The sequence below is a fragment of the Apis laboriosa genome, unplaced genomic scaffold (genome assembly GCF_014066325.1).
Source record: "Apis laboriosa isolate Shangri-la unplaced genomic scaffold, ASM1406632v1 scaffold12_cov154, whole genome shotgun sequence".
Lineage (NCBI taxonomy): Eukaryota > Metazoa > Arthropoda > Insecta > Hymenoptera > Apidae > Apis > Apis laboriosa.
In genome coordinates this window covers 4,575,701-4,598,552 of record NW_025221207.1, presented here as the reverse complement: position 1 = coordinate 4,598,552, position 22,852 = coordinate 4,575,701, and the positions used below count along the sequence as shown (strand labels likewise).

General features: G+C 26.6%; 2 protein-coding genes across 5 annotated transcripts; both read left to right on the top strand.

The window, feature by feature from the left end:
- Positions 1-306: 306 nt before the first annotated feature.
- Positions 307-22,756, top strand: LOC122720627 (transient receptor potential channel pyrexia-like). Of its 4 annotated transcripts, XM_043947435.1 has the most exons (13): positions 307-686; positions 844-995; positions 1,142-2,877; positions 5,188-5,314; positions 5,478-5,581; positions 5,724-5,897; positions 5,972-6,057; positions 6,154-6,229; positions 6,304-6,429; positions 6,529-6,571; positions 6,761-6,876; positions 21,299-21,461; positions 22,546-22,756. In XM_043947435.1, exons 1-13 carry the CDS (start codon positions 520-522, stop codon positions 22,635-22,637), a joined length of 3,162 nt encoding a protein of 1,053 aa, XP_043803370.1. In that variant the 5' UTR covers positions 307-519; the 3' UTR covers positions 22,638-22,756. The 4 variants fall into 4 exon arrangements, with proteins under 4 accessions (XP_043803370.1, XP_043803367.1, XP_043803368.1 ...); XM_043947432.1 differs by lacking the exons at positions 307-686; positions 844-995; positions 1,142-2,877; ... (7 more) ...; positions 21,299-21,461; positions 22,546-22,756 and adding an exon at positions 10,430-13,832; XM_043947433.1 differs by lacking the exons at positions 307-686; positions 844-995; positions 1,142-2,877; ... (8 more) ...; positions 21,299-21,461; positions 22,546-22,756 and adding exons at positions 8,576-8,855; positions 10,430-13,832.
- On the top strand, positions 16,849-20,740 carry LOC122720626 (transient receptor potential channel pyrexia-like). Its single transcript, XM_043947430.1, has one exon. It carries the CDS (start codon positions 17,487-17,489, stop codon positions 20,472-20,474), a length of 2,988 nt encoding a protein of 995 aa, XP_043803365.1. The 5' UTR covers positions 16,849-17,486; the 3' UTR covers positions 20,475-20,740.
- Positions 22,757-22,852: the final 96 nt, after the last annotated feature.

Below are 22,852 nucleotides of genomic sequence, written 5' to 3'. Positions count from 1 at the left end.
TATATTTTTTCATTATAAAATTTATTTTTTAAATTATATTCAAATTAATTTATTTTAAAAAATTAAAATATAGAATAAAAAAAATTTATATTTTACAAAGAATTAACATTATTCAATAAAAACAAGATTATTAAAACTAATATTTTATTTTAAATATTACTAGCGCCACAAAGAAATGAATATTTAATACAGTATGACTATAGATGACTAGTAAATAGTATGATCACACCCATTGTGTAAATGTAATGTTCATTTATTATAAAAATTCGTAAAAATTTTCAATAATAATAAAAATGATAAATGATCAAAAACAATATTATTTTACTTTAATAATTAGAATAGAAAGTTTAGTGCACAATTAACCTCATTTATTCATTTTTTATAATGATGTCACCAGTCATTTATTGATTCAAATTTAAATTATTTTGAAAGAATGTTACATTAATAAATGTTTGTACTTACAATTGGCATAAATAAAAACTAAATTGTGAAAACTGTAATATAAAACATTACATAATAATGATAATATTATCTCTGCTTTTTTATTTTTGTAATTATGTACTTAGTCAAAAATACGAGGGTTGTTTTCAAAGTTCGGCATTAGATCCTGATTTACCAACTCTAATATTAAATCATACTAACTCACCATCAAAATGTATTAAAGAATGTATTTCACGTTATTATATGTAAGTTATTTTAATGTTATAATTATTATAAATTGTTATAAATATTATAAAATGTTATATATAAATTGTTATAAATATTATAAATGTTATATATTTTTAATTAAAATTTAATATTTAATATTTAAAATTTAATTCGAATAAAAATTATTATTAATAGGTTTGCTGGATTAATGAATGGTCAACAATGTTTTTGCGGTAGTAAATATGGTAGAAAAGGTATATCTACCTCCTGTATTCTTTGTATTACTGATCCAAATAATTATTGTGGTAATAAATATGCAATAAGTATTTATTCAACTGGACAAATAGGTATTTATTAAAATATATTTTTTAAAAATTTGATATATTTATATTGTATTTTAATATATATATATATATATATATATCTCATATATATATATATATATGTATATATATATCTCAAGTAATTATCTTAAAATTTAAAAATAATTTAGGTCCTAGTCCACCAAGAAGTGCTCAAATAATTCACAATGGATTTAATAATTTACAAATTACTTGGGAACCACCTGATATTAGCAATGGAAATATTACATATTATACTTTAAAAGCAATGGTTGTACAAACATTTGCTTCAAATTCAATACCAGCTGTAGAAAGTCAAATTCAAGGAGCTTCAAATAGTACTATTTTACAAGGTTTACAACCAGGCACACAGTATAATATATCAATTACTGCAACAAATACTCAAACAGATAGCGAATCTGTATATATTTTGGGATGGACTTTAATAGGTCCACCTAATAAACCAATAATGCCAAAAGTAATAGAACAAACAAGTACTACTGTAACTGTTTTATTATCAGAAGGAAGTAGTGAATTTGGTCCAGTTAGTGCTTATCAAGTATTTGTTTGCCAATTTGGTATAATACCTCCATCAGATCCTAATGTAACTTACTATAATTATAAAATATCAATGGAAGAAGGTTTAGGATATTATATTACAGGAGAATTTGAATCTTCAGAATTTTATAAATATAAAAAATTTATAGTAGGAGATGGAAAAATGATTGGCACATATTATAATGCACCATTAAATACTGATATAATGCCACAAATAGGTTTAATAGTAGTTTCTAAATTTCAAAGACAAATACAGTATGCTTATTCAAATTTAGTCAATAAAATAATTAATCATAATGAGAATCAAAATGATAATATGAATTCAATAACAATTATACTTTGCATTGCAATTGGTCTTTTAGGAACATTACTTATAGCTTCAATAATACTCTATTTTATATTACGACAACGCCATGGAAAAATTCAGATGAGAAAACTTTCAGAACAACAAGAACTTACATTACAAGGCCCATTATATGAAGTTGACAATTTAGCATATATTCCAGAAGATGTTCCTGAAAGGATAAATCATTATCAAGAATTAAAGAAAAAAGTGTGGATTATACCACAAAATTTATTGACAATCAATGATACAGTAATACGTAGAGGTCGATTTGGTACAGTACATACAGGTGCTATTGAAGAAAATGGCAAATTTTCTACTGTAGCAATTCATAGCATAGCTGATAAATTATTAAAAGCATCTGACAAAAGACATATGTTACGAGAATTAGATGTTTGTATTAAAGTATCTCCTATGAAATATCTTGCAGATCTTGTAGGAACATGTGAAACACATGATACATTGCATATTGTACTTGAATTACCACCACAAACCTTAAAAAATTGTCTATTAGCTGCCAGATCTGGAAATATATTTCCTGTTGAAAAAATTTTATCTATAGGATCTATGATAGCATCTGCTTTGCAGCATCTTGAAAATTATAAAATTATACATGAATATCTTTGTGCACGTAGTATAGGTCTTTCAAATGAATGGATACCTAAAGTAATGGGTCATGGAATATCCAAATATGCTTTAGAAGATATGAAATATATTCGATGGACTTCTATTGAATGTCTTGATAATAAAAAAAAACATCAACCAGCAGTAGTTTGGGCTTTTGGTGTACTTTTATGGGAAATGCTTAGTATGGGTGGTACACCATATTCTAACTTGTCACTTGATAGTGAAGTAGAAGAAGCAATTGTACAAGGAATTAGACTGCCACAATTATCAGATGTTCCTGATCCACTTTATGAAGTTATATCATCTTGTTGGAACACTGAAAGTCATGAAAGACCAACATTTACAGAATTAATAAGATTAGTAAGTATTATGTTTTGTTTTAAATACATAAAATACAAAAAAATAAAATATTTTTTATTTCTTATTTTGATTATTTTATTTTGCATTTTCAGGAAACCTTAAGTATTTGTCCAATCACTGCAATTACAGAACCATATATTCCAGAATTAGAATTAAATTAATTTCTTTCATAAACAAATTTTAATATTTTTTTATTTACATGATATTATGTTGTACATAACAATCTTGTTGAATATTTTCAAAAATTTATTTTTATGTATTCTATAGTTACCATTGTATGTAATTTATATACATAATGTTTTATATTTTCTTTTATAATATTTTTTACACTATATTTTTATTTTTTACTTTTATACTTTTTTTAGTCAAATCAAAGTATTATATAAATATTATTGATAAATTTTTCCGTCCATATTTTTAAGACAAAATTGACAAAATTTATACTTTTTATCAAACATATATTTGTACTTAAAAAAACAAATATAGTATAACAAAATATTTTTAAATATCTTATATCTTTAAATTTAAAAATAATGATAAAGATTAAATAATTTTGCAATAATTAAAAAAATATAAAAAAAAAATATATTATTATTCACATATCAAGTGTACATATCTTAAAAAATAATAATTAAATTTACATATATATGAAAAATTTTAATAAAATATGTATAAGAAAAAAATGATCTCAATTTTACATACACAATATATTTACTATTCACATTTATTATATATTGATTTTATTATTTTATATTTAAATATAAAAATAGATATAATACATATTAAATAACACATATTAAATAATGTTCCATTTTTTATTTCACATTAAAACTATTTTGACAAAAACATGATAATTATATCTCAATTTCAAATATATTTATAAATATCTAAATTTGTATAATTATTCTCTATATTAAATTATTAAAGAAATATTAAGATATATAATATTTTATTATATATTCAATTTAATCATGTATTAAAGATTGTTTGATTTTATATTAAAATACATACATTAAATACACATATTAAAATACAATAAAACATAAGAATGTAAAAATCTGTTTTTAATAAATTCTTATACAGTAATTTATAAATGCACACTATATTTTATAAAAAAATTTAATTTTTGAAAATAGAAAAGTTTCAAAGCCACATCTTTTCAAATTATATTCTTCTATAAATGTAAAATCAAAATTTTTGATAATAAAATGAATAATAAATCTTTGATAGAGTCGGTTTTCGATAAAATGCTTTAAAGATGTAGAATGTAGAAAGTTTCTTTCTACTTCTTTTGTTAGAGCAAAGCTTTAAAATTCCCACTATTGGTACTTTTGATAATAATAATAAAACATTCGTATCATATATCAGAAATCATTAAATATTTATAATCAAAATATTACATTGTTCGTTCTTCAAAGACATTGTAAAACCGTAATATCTATATTTTTTACATAAAAATTAAAATTACAGTTTGAAAAGAGAAATATATTTAATTGATATCTCATATATGATTACGCGTAATTTAATATAAAATAAGAGAGTAAATAATGAAAAAACTATAAAAATAGAAATAGCAAAAATTAGAAAATCAAATCATCTTCAGAGTATCTCGAAACTAATATAACTAAAAAAAAGATAGAGATATATTAAGAATTAATTATTAGCATCACTTCTTTAAAGTTAAGGATATCTCTCCAAAACCAAAATCGCAAAATGATATATAATAAAAATTAAAATTTAAAATCATTTTTTGAGTAGTTTTAAAAACATAATTGAAAAAATATGTTTGATTTATTAAAAGATAGCACTAATTGTCAATTCTTATAATTTCTATCTCTATTCTCTTTATTTTCTTTATTTAGTTTGATTTGCGACATTCTGAAGATAATGTTGATTCTAATTTTTGTTATATCTTCTTTTCCCACTAGTAATATATAATCAATGACGAAAGGATAATAATGAAATATTTATAAAATATGTGATAAAAAAATAACAAAAGGAGTTCAATATTATTATTAAGTTTATATTTTCTTAGCACATTAAAAAATTATTTAGAAAATTAATTTTAATTATTCATTAATAAAAATGGCTGCACTATTTACACGTTTTGTAAATATACAAAATGCAATAAATAATAATAATTTTGGTTCTCTTAAAAGTATATGGAATATTGTACAATGTTCGGTAAATCAAAAAATATATTTAAAATATTGATTAATTTTTTTTTAAATATTTTTTAATTATCAAATAATTGTTATAACCTTAAAAATAAAATAGTATTTAAATGATTTAAAAATTTAATAATTTTAGGATGTTGTTTTTAAATCATATTGTATAAATGTCAATGATAATATTTCTTTTCATAATTCTATGAAAATGGGAGAAAAAAAAATTAATAAAGCTATGAAAGCATATCTGGAACGATCTAGAGAATATAGTAAGTTATAAATATATTATAATACAAATAATTTTTTTATTTTACAACAAATTTTATATTAATGATTAATCATTATTAATTTATAATATTTATAATATTATTAATCATTAAAATGTATAGATATATAAATTAATATTAATTAATATTAATGTTATTATTTTAGAGCAATTTATGGAAAAACAAATATTGGAATATAATATTGGAAAACGAAATTTAGCAAGAATGATGGGTGAAGATCCTGATAATTTCACACAAGAAAATATTAAAGTAAATATAATATTTTATATTATTTATATAATAATAATAAGAGAAAAAAATTTATTAAATTTTAGGCTGTTAAAATTATTAAAATAAAAAATGTAAATAATAAATTAAAAATATTAAAAATTATTTATATTATTTTTAATAGAATGCAATACGTTATTTGTTTCCATCTGGAATATATGACAAAGAAGCTCGTCCTATGATGGCTAATCCTGAAGAATTATATGCACGTGAAAAGGAAGCAGAATTTAATGAAGATGGTAGACCACATCATTTTTTATTTTATACTATTAAAGCTAATTATTACGAAATACTTCATGTAAGCTCTTTTTTAAAATTCTTTTATTATTCATTATAATTCAGTATAATATTTTTCAATATTTTTATATGTAGACAATTGTAAAATCAATAAACTACTTAAATAAAATAGAAGACCAGCTTCTGGTAACAAATCCGATAATTGGAGAAGAGAAAAAAATGTAAGTTATATATTTTAACTATATTTATGTTCTTATCTAATTTTAAAATTTAATTAGATTGTCATTTATTAATTTATTTATTTTTTATTGTTTTAGAAATTTAAATGGATCAGAATGGTTAGAAAAATCTAAATTAGAAAATATATTGCTTGAAAAATTGTCAGATTCAGAAGTAATAAATAACAGATGATTCTTATATTTTACTTATATTTTATTTTATTTATTTAATTCTATAATTTTTTTTAGTATGAGTACTTTATAAAAAGTATGCAAAGACTAGCTGATCATCCTGTATCAAAACATGTAGAATCATTTATTATGAAATATAGAAAAATATTAATAAATATCAATGAGAATATAGAATTGCCAAAAGTATGTATATTTCAAATATTATTATTACTTATTATTTATATATATTTACTTATATTTTTCTTCTTTTTTCTCAATAAAAATAATTTTGTTTTATTACAGCTTCAATATGATAGTGATAATAGGCCTTTTGTACTTATTGAGAGTAAGTATAAAATAAATTATCAATATCAATATTGTTTTATAATATTTTTAAAATTAAAAAAATTTATTATTGTTATTTCACGATTATTTCAATTTATTAATATTGAACTTCTTATATTAATTTTTTTATTGTTTTATATTTTATTAAATTATACATATTAAATTATATATTATTGTATATATTTTATAGAATGTCAAAGGAAAACTTCAATAGGTCAGGTTAAAGTAATAGGAAATGGATCTGGAAATATTACTATTAATGGGCAGGATATCACATATTTTAGCGATATGTATTGTCGTGAACAGGTAAGTTGAAAAAACTAATCTAAATAATTTTAATTTTTAAAATATAATTGCAATAATTTGCTGATAAAATAATTTGATGAAATATGATATATATATTCATATTACATTATTAATTTTTTATATTTGAATAATCAAAATTTAATTAAAAAATTATTTTATGAAACATAAAACAAATGATTAAAATTAAAATTATTAAAATTATTATTAAATTATTATTATTAAAATTATAATATATATTATTCTAATACATTTTATTATATGTATTATAAAATAGTAAGTTTTACAGATAATTATCAATCAATATTGTTTATATAATCAAGGTAAGTATAATTATGTTATAAAATTTATAAATATTTATAAATATGTTATGTTATAAATTATCGCTGAAAATAATTTTATCTAAAAATAATAATAAATATAATAATAAAAACATAAAAACATTTTAAAATTATTATATTAGAATATCATTATTATAAAAAATATCATTAAGTATTTATATATTTTTATATTATTTAAATAGATATATAAAAATAAGATTAATTTTAATCTTGAAGTTTTATTGAATTATATTTGTATTATTTTTTTTATATTACATTTAAAATTAAAAGTATTAATCACAATATACATACAAATTTAATCGTTAATTTAGATAGATCTATAATTTAATTTTAGATAGATTCACTCAATTAATTATTTTAAGAATAAATAATTCTAAAAGATATATACAATATATTTTTTAATTTATTTTTAATATTTTAATTAGTTTATACGATATTTATATAGTTTATTTATATTATATTTATATAGTTAATTAGTTTAATTACGATATTTTAATCTGTACGAATTTGTAAAATTTTTAAGATAATTACGAAAATTATGATTAATTATCATCATTTTCTATTTTTCTTATACAAAAATTAAAATTATATTTTCTATTGTGATATTTCGAATTTCAATCTAAAAAAAGATAATTATTTTTATAATCATAATAATATAATATTTCAGTAGCGCTGCGTGAATATAATAAATTCGAATTTATTTTATATAAAATAATAAAAATCAAAAATATATAATAACTGATTTCTTATACTTTATTATACATTTTCAAGAAAAATTCAAACTTTTTATGTTAAAATTATCTATATTAAAAAAATCAGCTTTATATATTTTAAATTATTTTCTTTTTTTGATGATCAATAAGATCATATATTATTGTAGAATTATTATATCAAAACGATGTATAGAGAAATATGTATTGCCATTATGAAAAATAATTTTAAAAGAAATATAAATAAGAATTTCAGTTTATCTTATTTTTCATAATTTTTTTTTATTACATCTTATTTTCTTCTCTTGATATATAAATAATATATAGAAATAATAATATAGAAATAAGAATATCGAATTTTATATTTGAAATAAATTGATAAGATAATATATAAAAATATAAAAATATTTGAGATCTCAATATTTATAATAAATATTTTATTATAATTAATATAATATTTTATAATAATTATTTAAAATAATTTCCTACGAAATTATGTTATTTTGTATTTTTCATTTTAATCGCTACAAAAGAAACATTAGCAAATTTTTACAAGAAGAATAATACCTTTCATAATTTTAAGTATTCAATTATCAAAGTATTCTAAGTAATCAAGATTTTATAGACTTTTTAAATAAAATTTAAATGCAAAATGAGATGAAAAGAAACAAAGATGAGAAAATCTATATTATAATAAAATGAAGTAAGTCTATGCGATTTGTTGATTTTTCTGATGTATAATTTATCGTGATCTTCGCGATCTCGAAACATACAATGCGTGTAAGAAGCTCGATTCCAGCTCAGTATTAATCGAGTCGTCCGATAGTACGACAGGTTTAAAGTGTTGTAATCATAACATTGACACGTTGAACAGTACGGATTGTTTGTTTAATCAAATTGATTGGATTCGCACGTGGAAAAATCGTTAGTTGTTAGTTAAATTGATTTTTTATTCTACATTATCTAAACTACCGGTAATAAGACAAAATTGCAAAATTTTTTTATTTTATATTAAATATTGAAATAATTATATATGATGGAAAATCAAAGAAATTTTCTTCTTCGAACCTACAGAGTCATCCTATGAATTTTGGAATAATTGAAAAGACAATAAAATAATTGAATTTGTGATAATGCAAAAAAATTTTAATACTATCTGCTTAAAGTGAACATATGTAATATTCGAATGGTGAATATTGAAAATGAATAATGAAAACTTTTTAAAATTTATTTATTTAGATTTTTAAATAAAATTCAATTTTGTAATATTTTAAACATTTGATTAATTTACATATATTAATATTTTCATAAATAACTTCATAAGTTAAAAAATCAATGTTTTCGAAAAAATTATATTAATTTTATTATTAATCATTTTATAGTGCTTGATATTTTTAAAGTGAAAAATATATTATGTTTGTTCTTATCAAATATATTTATATTTCTTCGATTTCAAAAATTGTTTCTTTAATTTTTATTTAAAACTTTATACAGTTTATGTGTTATATGTTCCTTCTATCATTCTCGATTGTAATCTTTCAAAAATGCGAAATATGCGAAAACGTCATTCCGAATACATTCATCATGTTTTCGAAATTGACTTGGTATGTTGAAAATGTTCGTATCTTCGAAGGACTCGAACTGTATATAAATAATATCAATTTAAAGGTAACGGTGTAGTACTTTGCTGTCATCAATGTATGTGCCCGATTTTCCAATTGACATTCGCGCCTCACGCGATGCAGAATCAGAGGTCATCAAAGATCATCTTATTATTTTCTTGATAGTACTGAAACAAAACTTCAAATGATATATTTTAAAAATTAAATCAATTTTATTAAGATAATTTCATTTAATTAGAAAATTACTTGTTTTTTGAGTTACCATATATAAATTTTGTAGATTTTTTGTTTCTCGGAGTTTTTTAAGTACTATAAGTCTCTTAATAACGTAATTGAAACAATTTGTGTTTGAAATCATGATATTATTACCTTTTAACTTTCATTATACGATATCGGAATTATTTAGATTAAGTGTACATAAATATAGATAATATTGAAAATTTAATGTAATTATATTAAGCAAATTTAAAATATTAAAAATATAAAAGAAAAAAACAATAAATTTATTCGAAAAATTTATTTTAAAAAATACATTATAATAAATTACTGATTATCGATAAAATCAAAGGATGACTCTTTATTTCAATTATACTATATTAAAAAAAAAATTAAATATATAAAACATATATATTAATTAAAAATATATTGCAAAAATGAAGTATATCAAAATTCAATTTTATTAATAAATCTTTGAACGATCCAAAGCATGAATGACATTTTTTCCATCGTACACAGACAATGTGTTTGACAAATAAGCTTCGACAAATCGATCGAATAAGCGAAGTGACGTCATATCATTTGTCTACTCAATGCATATTCACGAGTTCATTCATGAATTAATATCTCTCGAGCCCTTTATTACTCACGACAATACTCTTTGTAGATCAATGATGTAATCGAGTAAAGCGATAGCCGAGAAGGATAGAGACGAATCATTCACAGACCTTGAATACGCCAAAAAGAAAGTACAAACGTGGAGAGAAACGTGGATATGGAGAACGTAACGGTATCCATTTCGAGTACTCCAAAGCGTACGACCATGACCTCTTTGCTCCTAACACGATGGTTGGCGTCAAAAAGCTCGACTCGTACGAATGCAGAGACAAGTTGGTCCTCCGACGATCGAAGTTTAGAATACGGCACACCGCCACCCATAGAAGAGCCGCATTGTTACTCCATGTGTGCCAGCGAAACCTCTTGCACGGAGGAAATTAATTGCACATTGCAGGTGAACAAGGATATAATTAAGAATCTGTTAGTAGAGCATATGAGACACATCGGCGGTCGAGTGCAACTTCTCGATGATTTGGAAGAAAATAAAATGGATCTAAAGAATCCCGAGAATTTCGCGAAATTATATAAACAACACGAGATAAACGCTTTGTTACTTCACTCCAGCTTCTTGGGTCATGTCGACGCGATTAAAAGTTTGCACAAATGCGGAGCGGATTTGAATCATTCGGAACAAGGACAAGGCTTAACTCCGCTGCACTTGTGCGCGTTCAGTAATTGTTTGGAAGGAGTACAATATCTGCTCGATAACGGAGCCAATATTCATTTGGAACGAACTCATACACCCTTTCATTATGCCGCTTTTGGAAATGCTTGTAAAGTAACTCAATATTTCCTTCAACTAGGTATCAGTCAGGAATCTTGTTACGGGGAGGAAACTGTGTTACACAGTGCGGCCAGGTCAGATGCTTACAACGTGTTAAAGTTATTGGCACCTAATAATCCTACTTTGGATAATTTAGATTGTAATGGATACGCTGCCATACATCACGTAGCAGACAGAGGAGATCCAAGTTGCCTAATGATATTACTAGACGCAGGTTGCAAACTAGATTTAACGACCAAGAAGAATGACACTGCGCTGCATCTTGCAGCTGCTGCCAGTTGCGTGGAGAACGTTGATTTGTTGGTAGAAAGAGGCGCGAATGTTCATTTGAGAAATCACAGAGATCAAACAGCTCTTCACATAGCTGCTCGTTCCCATTCCTTGGAATGTGTGGAGATATTGTTAAAGAAAGGTGGATGCGATCCTAATATTGAAGACAGCGACGGAAGAACGCCTCTGCACCTCGCTTTAGGTAGATCATTGTTAGCCTATGACGTGACGGAATTTTTGATCACGTGGAAAGCAAACGTGAATAAAACCGACAAATACGGTTACACGCCGCTTCATATCGCTGCTTTAAACGAATTATCACAATGCGTGGATATCTTGATCCAACACGGAGCGGATCTTAGTGCTAGAACGAAAGGTGGAACTAGTGCATTGTCAATTATCTTACGTAAAACACCGACGTCTTTAAATGTCTTTAAGCAGAGATTAGACGCATCGATAACGCTTCATCAGCATGGATCGGCAACTGGAGAGGCGGAGCTTCGTCTCGATTTCCATCCTTTGCTTATGAATCAACAACAAGGCGAAATAAGATATCTTGGAACGTTCGTGAAGGAAGGATACAAAGAAATATTGGAACATCCGCTCTGCCAGGCATTCCTCCATCTGAAGTGGCAGAAAATTCGAAAATATTACGTGGGAAGGCTGATCTTTTACCTGTTTTACGTTCTCATATTAACAGGATGGGTAATGACCGCTCTGGCGCATAACTGTTACAACGAGTCGCATGGCCAATTAGACAACGGTCAGCCACCATTGTGTACCAATACAACCGGTATCAATGGTTTTCTTTACAGACATCCAGCTTTACTCGAGGTTGAATGGTACGCATTGATGGTGCTCACGATTCTCGAAGTATTCCGCAAATTGACCAGCATTCCAACGTATCCCTCCGTTCGCCAATTCTTCACACAAGCCGAAAACATGGTCGAATGGTGTGTGATATTAAGCGTGTTCGCCACTTCTTTTATCTACACGGGTAGAACGTATCCGTGGCAGAATCACGTAGGAGCATTCGCGGTGCTCTGCGGTTGGAGTAATCTTATGTTAATGATAGGACAATTGCCAATATTCGGAGCATACGTGGCTATGTTCACCAGCGTTCAAGCACAAGTATTCAAACTTTTGTTGGCGTACGCCTGTCTCCTGGTAGGGTTCACAGCGAGCTTCTGCGTGATCTTTCCACGATCGAAATCGTTCAGTAGCCCCCACATCGGCCTGATCAAAGTTCTGGTCATGATGACCGGAGAGTTAAATTTCGAGGATCTGTTCTTTCCTCATGAAGAGGACGGGAAAACGATCGATTCGGGGAGTACATCTTGGATTTTGTTGCAAGTTTCCGCCCAGTTGTCGTTCGTCCTGTTCCTTTTATTCGTCACGATCGTGTTGATGAACTTGCTGGTAGGAATCGCGGTTCACGATATAAAGGGACTACAAAAAACGGCAGGACTTGCAAAACTCGTTCGCCAGACGAAGCTTATCTGCGACGTCGAGACGGCACTTTTTTTGGGTCTGATGCCAAAAAGATTAATGAAATTTTTACGATGGACCGCTCTGCTTCTACCATCACCTTTGAGAGCTGTCTTAACCGTTCGTCCCCTGAATCCGAGAGAGAGTAGACTGCCTCGCGATTTGTTAGCCGCGGCGCACAAGGTCGCTAAGGAAAGAAAAAATTGTATATCTGGAACTTTGTACAGTAGAAAGAGCAACGCCACCGTGTATACGTGTTTGAAAAGCGAGCCGTACTCGACTTTTCGTCGATATTTTCCAGAAGAAGAAATTTCCACGGTCGATGATTACGCGATTAAAGGAGAATTGGCAGAATTGAAAAAGATTTGCGAGAGAAATCATCAACTTCTTCAGGATATCGTGTTGATGTTGGTGAATGATAAGCGCGAATAAAGAACAGGATGAGAATAATTAAGTTTAATCTGGAAATTCTTCGAATCATAATCTCTTGGAAATGGCAAGGACATAAGTGATCTAAAAAACGAATCGCTATATGAATATTAGAGATGTTAGATTATATTGCATAATGCAAAAGAATTTTAATGCATATTTTGATATCATATTTTTTTACACTTAAAGAGTTTGAAAAAATTATCTAGATATTATTCAATACTGAATCTCTATTGTTCATTGGGATATTTCCAGAATTTTATGACGTAATCTTCTGAAATAAAAATCCGAATGATTAAAATCATTGAGTAAAAAAAACGTATGTTCATATGTTTTCATATTATAAAACAAAATTCGAAAGATATATGAAAGATATATGAAAACATTGCAATTTAGTTTCTGAATTTATCTCATTTTCTTTTAATTTTAATCATCCTTGGCAGGTGATTTTCAATTCTTTATGCGTTAAGAACGTCATAAAGATTTATATAATTTTTTTTTATACATTTGTGACAAAAATTAGAAATGAAAATAAATATTTAAATAAAAGTTTAATAATTATATTTCAACATAATCTTTGAAATCTAAATTTATTGTTTAATATTTGTAAAATATTGTATTATAATACATTACATTCCGTCCATGATATGAAGAAAAATTAAATATTATTATAATGATAAGCTAAAAATTTTAATACTATTTATTTTTATATTTTATATGAATGTTGTAAATGTAAACAAATTGTAAATACGACAGAATTAGAAAATGTATATTTTTATAGAAAATTTTAATTTGTTACTTAATAGTCTGAAACTATAATAAAAGAAAAATAATTTTTTTAAAATAAAATAAAATAAATATAATTCTTTATATAATAATACTAATTTTAATTTTTTATATAGAAGAAAAAAATTTATATGGAAATAACTTACATGATAAGTGCTTAGAAATTATTCATACTTAAATATATCTATAAAAGAGAAGACTAAGAGATAATAATATCCTTCAGATTTAAAAGGAATAATGTCATAAAAAAAGTATAAAAATCATATTTTGAATAGTTTTCATCCAGGTATATTTCTTTTGCAAACATTGATATTTTTAAATTTATCGTATACTAAAAATATTATTAACTTTTAAAATAACTTATTCAACTTTAGGTATTTGAAAATTTAATTTTGTTAATAATATTAAATTATAGTTTTATTTTAATTTTAATAATTTTAATTTTATTTACTTTTGTCCTTCAATATATTGCAATAGGTAATGAAAATGTAATTATGATGTGGATACCATGTTGTATGATCGTAACTCGAACTGAATTCCTTTTGATATAAGAATCATATTGTTCATAATATACAGTCTATTGTCTTTGCAGCTTCAAACGTAAATATAATTGTTCATTAATGATTGGAATTCGCGATAACATTCAACTGTGATAATATTTCATTATTCTAGAAAGTAATATTACTTTTGACTCTAATTTTATACTTGATTTTAATGACTTTAATTTTATACATGTATACATAGTTTTTTATTTGTTTTTTCTTAGCTGTAGCTATCCAACTATTATAATTTAAATACGTTATATTGTTTGAATTTAAATGAGAAAATTATTCAATATAATCTCATCAAATCTCATCTTTTTTATTAATTAAAAAATGTTTTATTATTTTATACGAATCAATTAAAAAGTGAATTGTATTTCCGCTTTGGAAAAAATTGATAAATAAATATATTTTCACTTTTAAACGCATATTACGATTGTATTTTGCATTACCCAGCAATTTCATGGAACGTGTTGTTACCCAACATTCTTGTGGATACCTTGGAGAGGCAACATTTCTATAAGCTTAAACACGTTTCGCAAGATATATAAGTACCATAAAAGAACAATTTCAAACGGAAATGAAATGCAAATCAATATATTAATGAATATGATTTTACAGTTTTCAATAAATATTTGAAATATTTATTCTTATCATATATTTCGCATCATCTTTTTTAATTCAATCCACGATATCTCTTAAAATATCAATGTTTTCAACATGACAGTGAATTTTTTCAACTTTGCATTGACATGAACATAAATTTCAACAACTGCTTTTCCTTTCTTTTTTTTTTGATCATTAATGATTTTATCCACGAAAACATTTAACAATCATTTCTGGGAATTTGACTTTTGATTTTATAAAAAAAGGAGAACAGCTTTGTTTTTTTCAGAACACGATTGACATATTAAATCTTGTAATATACCTCGGTAAAAATCGCCGCAGGTAACGATGTGCTTCCACTTCGTTGGGCACATTCAAATTTAACCCATTGATATTCGCCAAATGGTTAAGAACGATGAAACCGGTTCCAATTCGTAAGAAATCGGAATCTGAAAGCCAGGTAACAACCTATATGTATAACGATAGAATACAATTCCCGGTCACGACGAGATTGAACAAGGACGCAGAATTTCAAGTGCGTAGCATCAAGATTTTACGAGAACATTTTAAAGACCGGTGAATCTATGAAAAAGACTCACATCCGCACTGACTCTGCTCGTTTCAGCATTGGAGAACGTCATACGATATCGCGTACAAGCATCCATGACACCGGCTTTCTCTTTATTAATTTGCGAAAGTGTTTGAATATATTATCGGTGGACTATCATTTTTTCAATTGTCAAAAATGAAATTTGAAGATCATTTTGTGATTTGGTGAATTTTTTTGGTGAAACTTGTAACAAATTAATGGATAGAAGAATGGAAGTTCAAATTTTGATATGAATGTAACAGAAGGAAAGCATTTAAAATAGTATATTTTATAAATAAAAAAATGAGAAATAATCAATAAAGGAAAATTGATTTCCATATTTGATTGTTATGTGTTGAAATCTTATTTTGACTGAAAGAAAGAACTAAATTGACAACAACGAAGAAACAATTGAAAAAATTCGAACAATAAGTGAAATATGTTCAGTGTGAAAAAAAGTTTGCAAGAATAACTTTATCAATTTATGAATAATTATTATTCTATATAAAAATAAGAAGATTGTTATTTTTTAAAAATTAAAAATACGCCTAAATAATTTTGTAAAATAAAATATAAATAAGAAAGAAAGATTTAAAAAAATATAAAAATAAAGTATAAATAAAAATTAAACAATAAGTTTCTCTTTTTTTCTTTTAAATATTTAATTTCCAAAATAATAAAAAATTTCAATAAAATCTTTTTGTCATTGTATTTCTACTTTGTGATATATTTTCTTAATGTTATTTATTTATATTCCATATTCCTTTTTTAACATTTTAATATTTAATATTTTATTATTTATACCTTTTATAGTCTTAACACAATGTAAATATGTATAGATTATTAAAAAATCGATAATTATTCATATTATACGATGATGATGATAATGATAGTAAACAATTCTAAGTAATAATAACACTAATAATTACATATAATTACACTGTTGCATAATCTGATATTATCGATAATTGTACATCGGTATCATTGTAAAATAATTAATTATTAATACAATATAATTTATAATTGTTTTCTTCCTTTTCTTAAAAATAAGTTGAACTATCTAAAAACTTAAAATAAATTATCATGCATTAAAGGAACAAGAAGAAACTCGAAGAAAGTTCTGTCAAGAATTATAAATTAATCAATCCGTTGAAGATCGAGGAGAGATGGAAAAAAAAAAATGAAAAAAAAAATTATTTGTTTAAAAATTTGAGCAAGGGAAAGTTTGTTTATTGCAACGGTTGGTCTGCCTCGATGTGACTCCCATCTCATTTAAGTTTTAAGTTCAAGGTCCCTGTTCGAAGGAGTACTGGCTTCTCCAACGGAAGCATGTCTTTTCCTCTGAACTTATATATAGAATGTATCCATACGAGTCGGCTAATATAAGTCACTCGGGCGAGTGACACCGGTAGTCGCGTGTGCTGCAATGACGAGAGCATTCTCTTAAAGTGATCTAAATGACTTTGGGACGTGACGTGATAAACGAAGAAAAGAGTGAGGCCGAGGTATGACGATTGGAACGTTCTTTCGAGGTGATCCACGATAGTAGAGAGTGTTACGTCGCAGTTTCTTCATCATCCTTGTTCACGACGACGAATTTCTTGGACAGATAATGGACGATAAATACGAGATATACGAGAACTCCACCGACGTACCGAAGGCTAGCTTGCAACTTCCGACAATTACGGTTGGCAACGAAAGACCGCGGCGTTACTCGTTAACCAGTTTAAAAGATCATCGTCTCCCGTTTGAAAACGAAAACGAATGCGGGAGGACGGTAGAAGGAGAAGTTGAAGCACATGAAAATGTCGACAAAACGTGGCAATTGAAAATGAAGCCACTCGCCAATCATGAAAAAAGAACCAGACATTATTCTCTGACTAGATCAAAAAATCGTCGTTCTTGTCTGTATACGGACGAAGACAGAAATTTCTTAACGAAGACGGTTGTGAACGAGACTGTCAACGATAAAACGACGCAAACGTTAAGAGTACCATTGACTCGTGAAGGAAGAACGATACACTGTTCGTTGTCGAATCTCAACGATCCGTCGAACGATCTTCTGTCCACCAGATTGACTTCTACTTTTAGATCCGTCAGATATCGACAATCGAGTAATTCGGAGAAGATCGTGATCGATGATATTCCTCTGGCAGATTCCTCGAACGATCACGTGGAAATCGATGCCGGTACACCTCCACCGGTTGACGAATCTCTCTTCTACGATAATCTCGACGTATTCAGACAATCGCAGATCAACAGCAACGATCTTAGATCGATCATGTGGTCAATCGTCACTACGGCTGAAATGAAAATATTACTTCAGCTAGAAAAGTGTAACGCGTTACCAGAGATACCGGCAGGAGAACGAATAAGAAATATAGCGTACATGTGGTGTTGTTATCGCAATTTGGCGCATCTATTACCAAAATTGGAACAATCAGGCGTGAAATTAGATTACGTGGAGCCTAGCACGGGCATGAACGCGATCCTAGCTGCATCGTTAAGTGGTAGCGTGGCTTGCATCGAGCATCTGATAAAAAGAGGCGTCGATATCAATTACCGGAATCCGATCAATCATTATACGCCTCTTCACTTCGCTATCTTAGGAAATTCGCCCGATACAGCGCGGATACTGCTCGATAACGGTGCAAAGCCGAGCACGTATCTTTACCAGGAGGTGGCCGAACCAGTTTTGCATTGCGCTATCAGAGCAGGGGCTGTGGAAATAGTAAAATTATTATTGGAACGAGGAGCAAGCATCGTCGAGAAAAATCACATGGGCGAGACACCGCTTCACGTAGCTTGTTTCGTTCAATCAATAAAATGCGTTGAATTACTTCTAGATTCGCCCGGTACCAATGTCAATGCGGTGGATCGGGCACATAGAACTCCTCTTCATTTTGCCGTGATGACCACTTATTCCTCCGCGAAGCTCGTAGAACTTTTGTTAAAACACGGTGCCTTGGTGAATGCGGCGGACAAAACTGGCTTCACTCCTCTTCATGTGGCGGCATTAAACGAACAATCTCATTGTGTGGATGTATTAATTTGGGCCGGTGCAGACGTCAGTGCGACCACCAGCGCGGGACTTTCCGCTTTGAACATTATCCTCAGAAAGATACCAGATTCTCTTCAAGTATTTCGACAAAGATTAGACGCCTCGATAACGCTCAGAAGACCCGTGCCTCACAATAGAGAGTTTGAGATGAGATTGCACTTCGATTTACTCTTTCCCAGTGGGAATCAATGCGAGACCAGTTTCATCAACACTTTCGTTCAGGAACGCCGTAAAGATTTGCTGTCCCATCCGTTGGTAATGGCTTTCCTGCATTTGAAATGGGAGAAGATTAGAAAATTCTATTTACTCAGAATTCTAGTTTACGCTATGACCGTGATCTGTATGACCACGTACGTACTCACCGCGCTAGCTTACAAATGTTACAACCACGACGAGGCGAACAGCTCGAAGATTTGCAGCAGCAAACGTATCTCTGGATTCTTATTCAGGCGACCGGTGATCGAAATTCAATGGTATCTTTTATTAATATTCACTTGTATCTCTATTCCCAGGAAGATATTCGGTTTCATGGTATACACGTCCGCGAAGCAATACTTCTCGAATATCGACAATGTGTTGGACGGTGTTGTTATAATCAGCGTTTTCGTCACGTCATTCGTGTACACGGGACGCACATACGATTGGCAAAATTACGTCGGAGCATTTGCGATACTGTGCGCTTGGACAAACTTGATGCTGATGGTTGGTCAGCTACCGGCTTTTGGCACGTACGTGGCAATGTTCACTCACATACAATTCGAATTTGCTAAGCTACTGCTTGCTTATTCTGGATTGCTGATAGGCTTCACTATCAGCTTTTGCGTCATTTTCGTCGGAGAACCGTCCTTCGGTAATCCTTTCACGGGACTCATCAAAGTATTAGCAATGATGGCTGGAGAATTGGACTTTGAAGGGCTTATCACGCAAATCGATCAAGGATTAGAATCCGATGGACCTTTTGTTATTTATCATCCGTTATCGGTGTGCTCTCAGATCCTCTTCACTCTGTTCATCGTATTTGTCACGGTTATATTGATGAATTTGCTGGTTGGAATAGCTGTTCACGACATTCAAGGTTTAAGAAATCATGCTGGCCTCACAAAACTTGTACGTCAAACAAAATTGATTCTATTCACGGAAATGGTCTTGCACAACAGTTCGATTCCGTACGCTTTTCGGAAATGGATGTCCGATCATAAGATTAACGTGGAGAATAGAAGGAGAGTCTTAGTGGTGAAACCGTTGAATCCTTTGGAGAAAAGACTACCAAAAGATATTCTGAAGGCTGCTTATGAAATAGCACAGAAAAACATACCGTTCATGAACGACGAAAACATTAATTTGAGCGATCACGTAATAAGAATGAGACAACATAGCGAGGAATATTTCGACTCGAATTTGCAATTGGTTATTGAGAATTTAGCAAACAAACTACAATCTTACGAAGATATGATCAAGTCGTTGAAAGAACAATTATTAGATACTAATAAAATGCTGGAGAGTGTTGTGAAAAGTCTGGCAAAAGAAAAGAATAACTGAGCTCGATTAGATACTTGATTGATTGAAATTACAAAATAGTTTGTTAATTGAGAATCGAGGAAACTTAATTGTAGTTAGTTAATAATGTGCACGTGAACGATTGCAAATAATCGAAACTACATCTTAATATTTAATAAATCAATTAAAATCCGATAAAATCGATTGATTTAACTTTCTATATAAATATTATTTTAAGCATTGTAACGAGTGACTTATGGGAAAAGGGTGGCGGAACCTGAAGTGAAAGTGAACGTAGAAAAAAAAATACACATGTTTAGTAACGATGGCATTAAGACTAATGGTACTAACTTTTGCTTTTTTTTTTATACTTTTTAGATTAGCCTCTTTCGTCATAAAAATTTTTCACGTCTTTGAATATTTATGATTTATTTTTATGATTGTTACTACTATAATAAAAAAATAATTTATACATATATAATATAAAAAAATGTTCGTATTTAATAGGTATTTGATAATTAGAAAATTTAGAAATTGATATTTCGATATTGTTCAATTTCTTAAAGCACAAATATTTACACTTCATTATGATTATTTTTAAGAAAGGAAAAAAATGAATACATTTTCTTAATAAACATTTTACTATAAAAAATATTTAATTAATTAAATTAATCTTTTTTTATTTCTTTTTTACAAATTCTTAAGAGAGAACAAGATTATCATAATATGTTCTCAACTAAAAATTTGATAGCAGTAAATATTATTTGTTTAAGCGTTACATATACGTTTTAAACAAGCGCTTAAATTTTGTTATATTTTTCAAAGAAATATTAATTATTTTTAACTGAATTTATTTTAAATTACAGGTTATATTTCCATTAATTTTTACGAATATGTGTGACAAAGTTGATATTGAAGCAAATGTTACTGGTGGAGGGTTTTCTGGACAAGCTGGTGTTATACGATTAGGTATTTCATTAGGGCTTCGAAGCTTTGTCGATAATGACATGATAGAAAGAATGAAACTTGGTAAGAAAAATATTGTTTTTTTAATTATTTATTTCTTATAATTAAATTTAATTTTGAAAGAAATAATTAATTAACATTAATCATTAATATGATTAATATATCATTAATCATTATAAATGTAAAATCTATATTTTTTTAAATATTTTATGAAAAATAGCATTCAATTTTTTTCAAATCATATTTATTACTTTTTTTCTATGAAGAAAATATTATTTTGATATTATTTTGATATCAAAATATAATTATGTTGAAATTAATTAATTTCTAATATATAACTTATCAACATTATTATATTCGATAAAAAATAATATATAGTAAATTATTAAATAAAAAATTCATTTTCCCAAAGTACAAGTAGCATTTTAATTATATTTTAAAACATAAGTTTATGATAAAAACTATTGTTCAATTATAATTGCACACCTTTATTAAAGTCATCATTCTTACATTTATAATGATAATCAATTATTAAATTTATTTATCAATATTTTATAATTATTTAATTAAATCAAAAAATATATAATTAAATTGTTAAGTTCAATAATGAATATATAATATAATTAAATGCAATATACATAAAAATTGAGCAATTTCTTCAATCATAAAACATAATAATAAAATCTTTTATAAGCAAAACTTATTTTTCATATTTTTTATATATAATAATATAGTAAAATATTCTTAAATTAAAATTAATTTTTTATAGACAATACTTTTACAGAAAATACTTAATGGAATTTATCGTATTTTATATTTAGAATATTAATTTTAATTAGAATTTTAATTAGAATAGTAATTTTATATTTAGAATATAATATATTAAACATTAATTGAATTAATTTATAAAATCGATTATTTCGATAATTGAAATTGTGAAATACATGAATTAGAAAATATTATAAAATATTATTTTCATTTATATAAATATAAAGAATATATGTATTTATATTATACTTGTTATATATATTATATAACAAGTATATATATATAATATAAATACAAATTAGTATAAATATTTTACTAAAAATATTTTTTAATTGTATTTATAAAATAAAAATATAATATATAAAAATTTATTTATTAGCTGGCCTTTTAACAAATGACTGGAGGAGGCGTGAAAGAAAGAAATGGGGTCAGGAAGGAGCTCGTGCAAAATTTACATGGAAGAGACGTTAATTTTTCTTTTAATTTCCTGCATTTAAATTTCTATATTAAATTTGAATAAATTATATAAAATTTATTAAACATTTTGAAATAGAATGCATGTTATTATAAAATTCTGTAGAAAAAATGCAACAAAAGATAAATGATCAATAAAAATTATTAATTAAAATTATACAAATTATTTATTGTCTATAATATTAAAAAAAACATTAATAAATATATTTAAA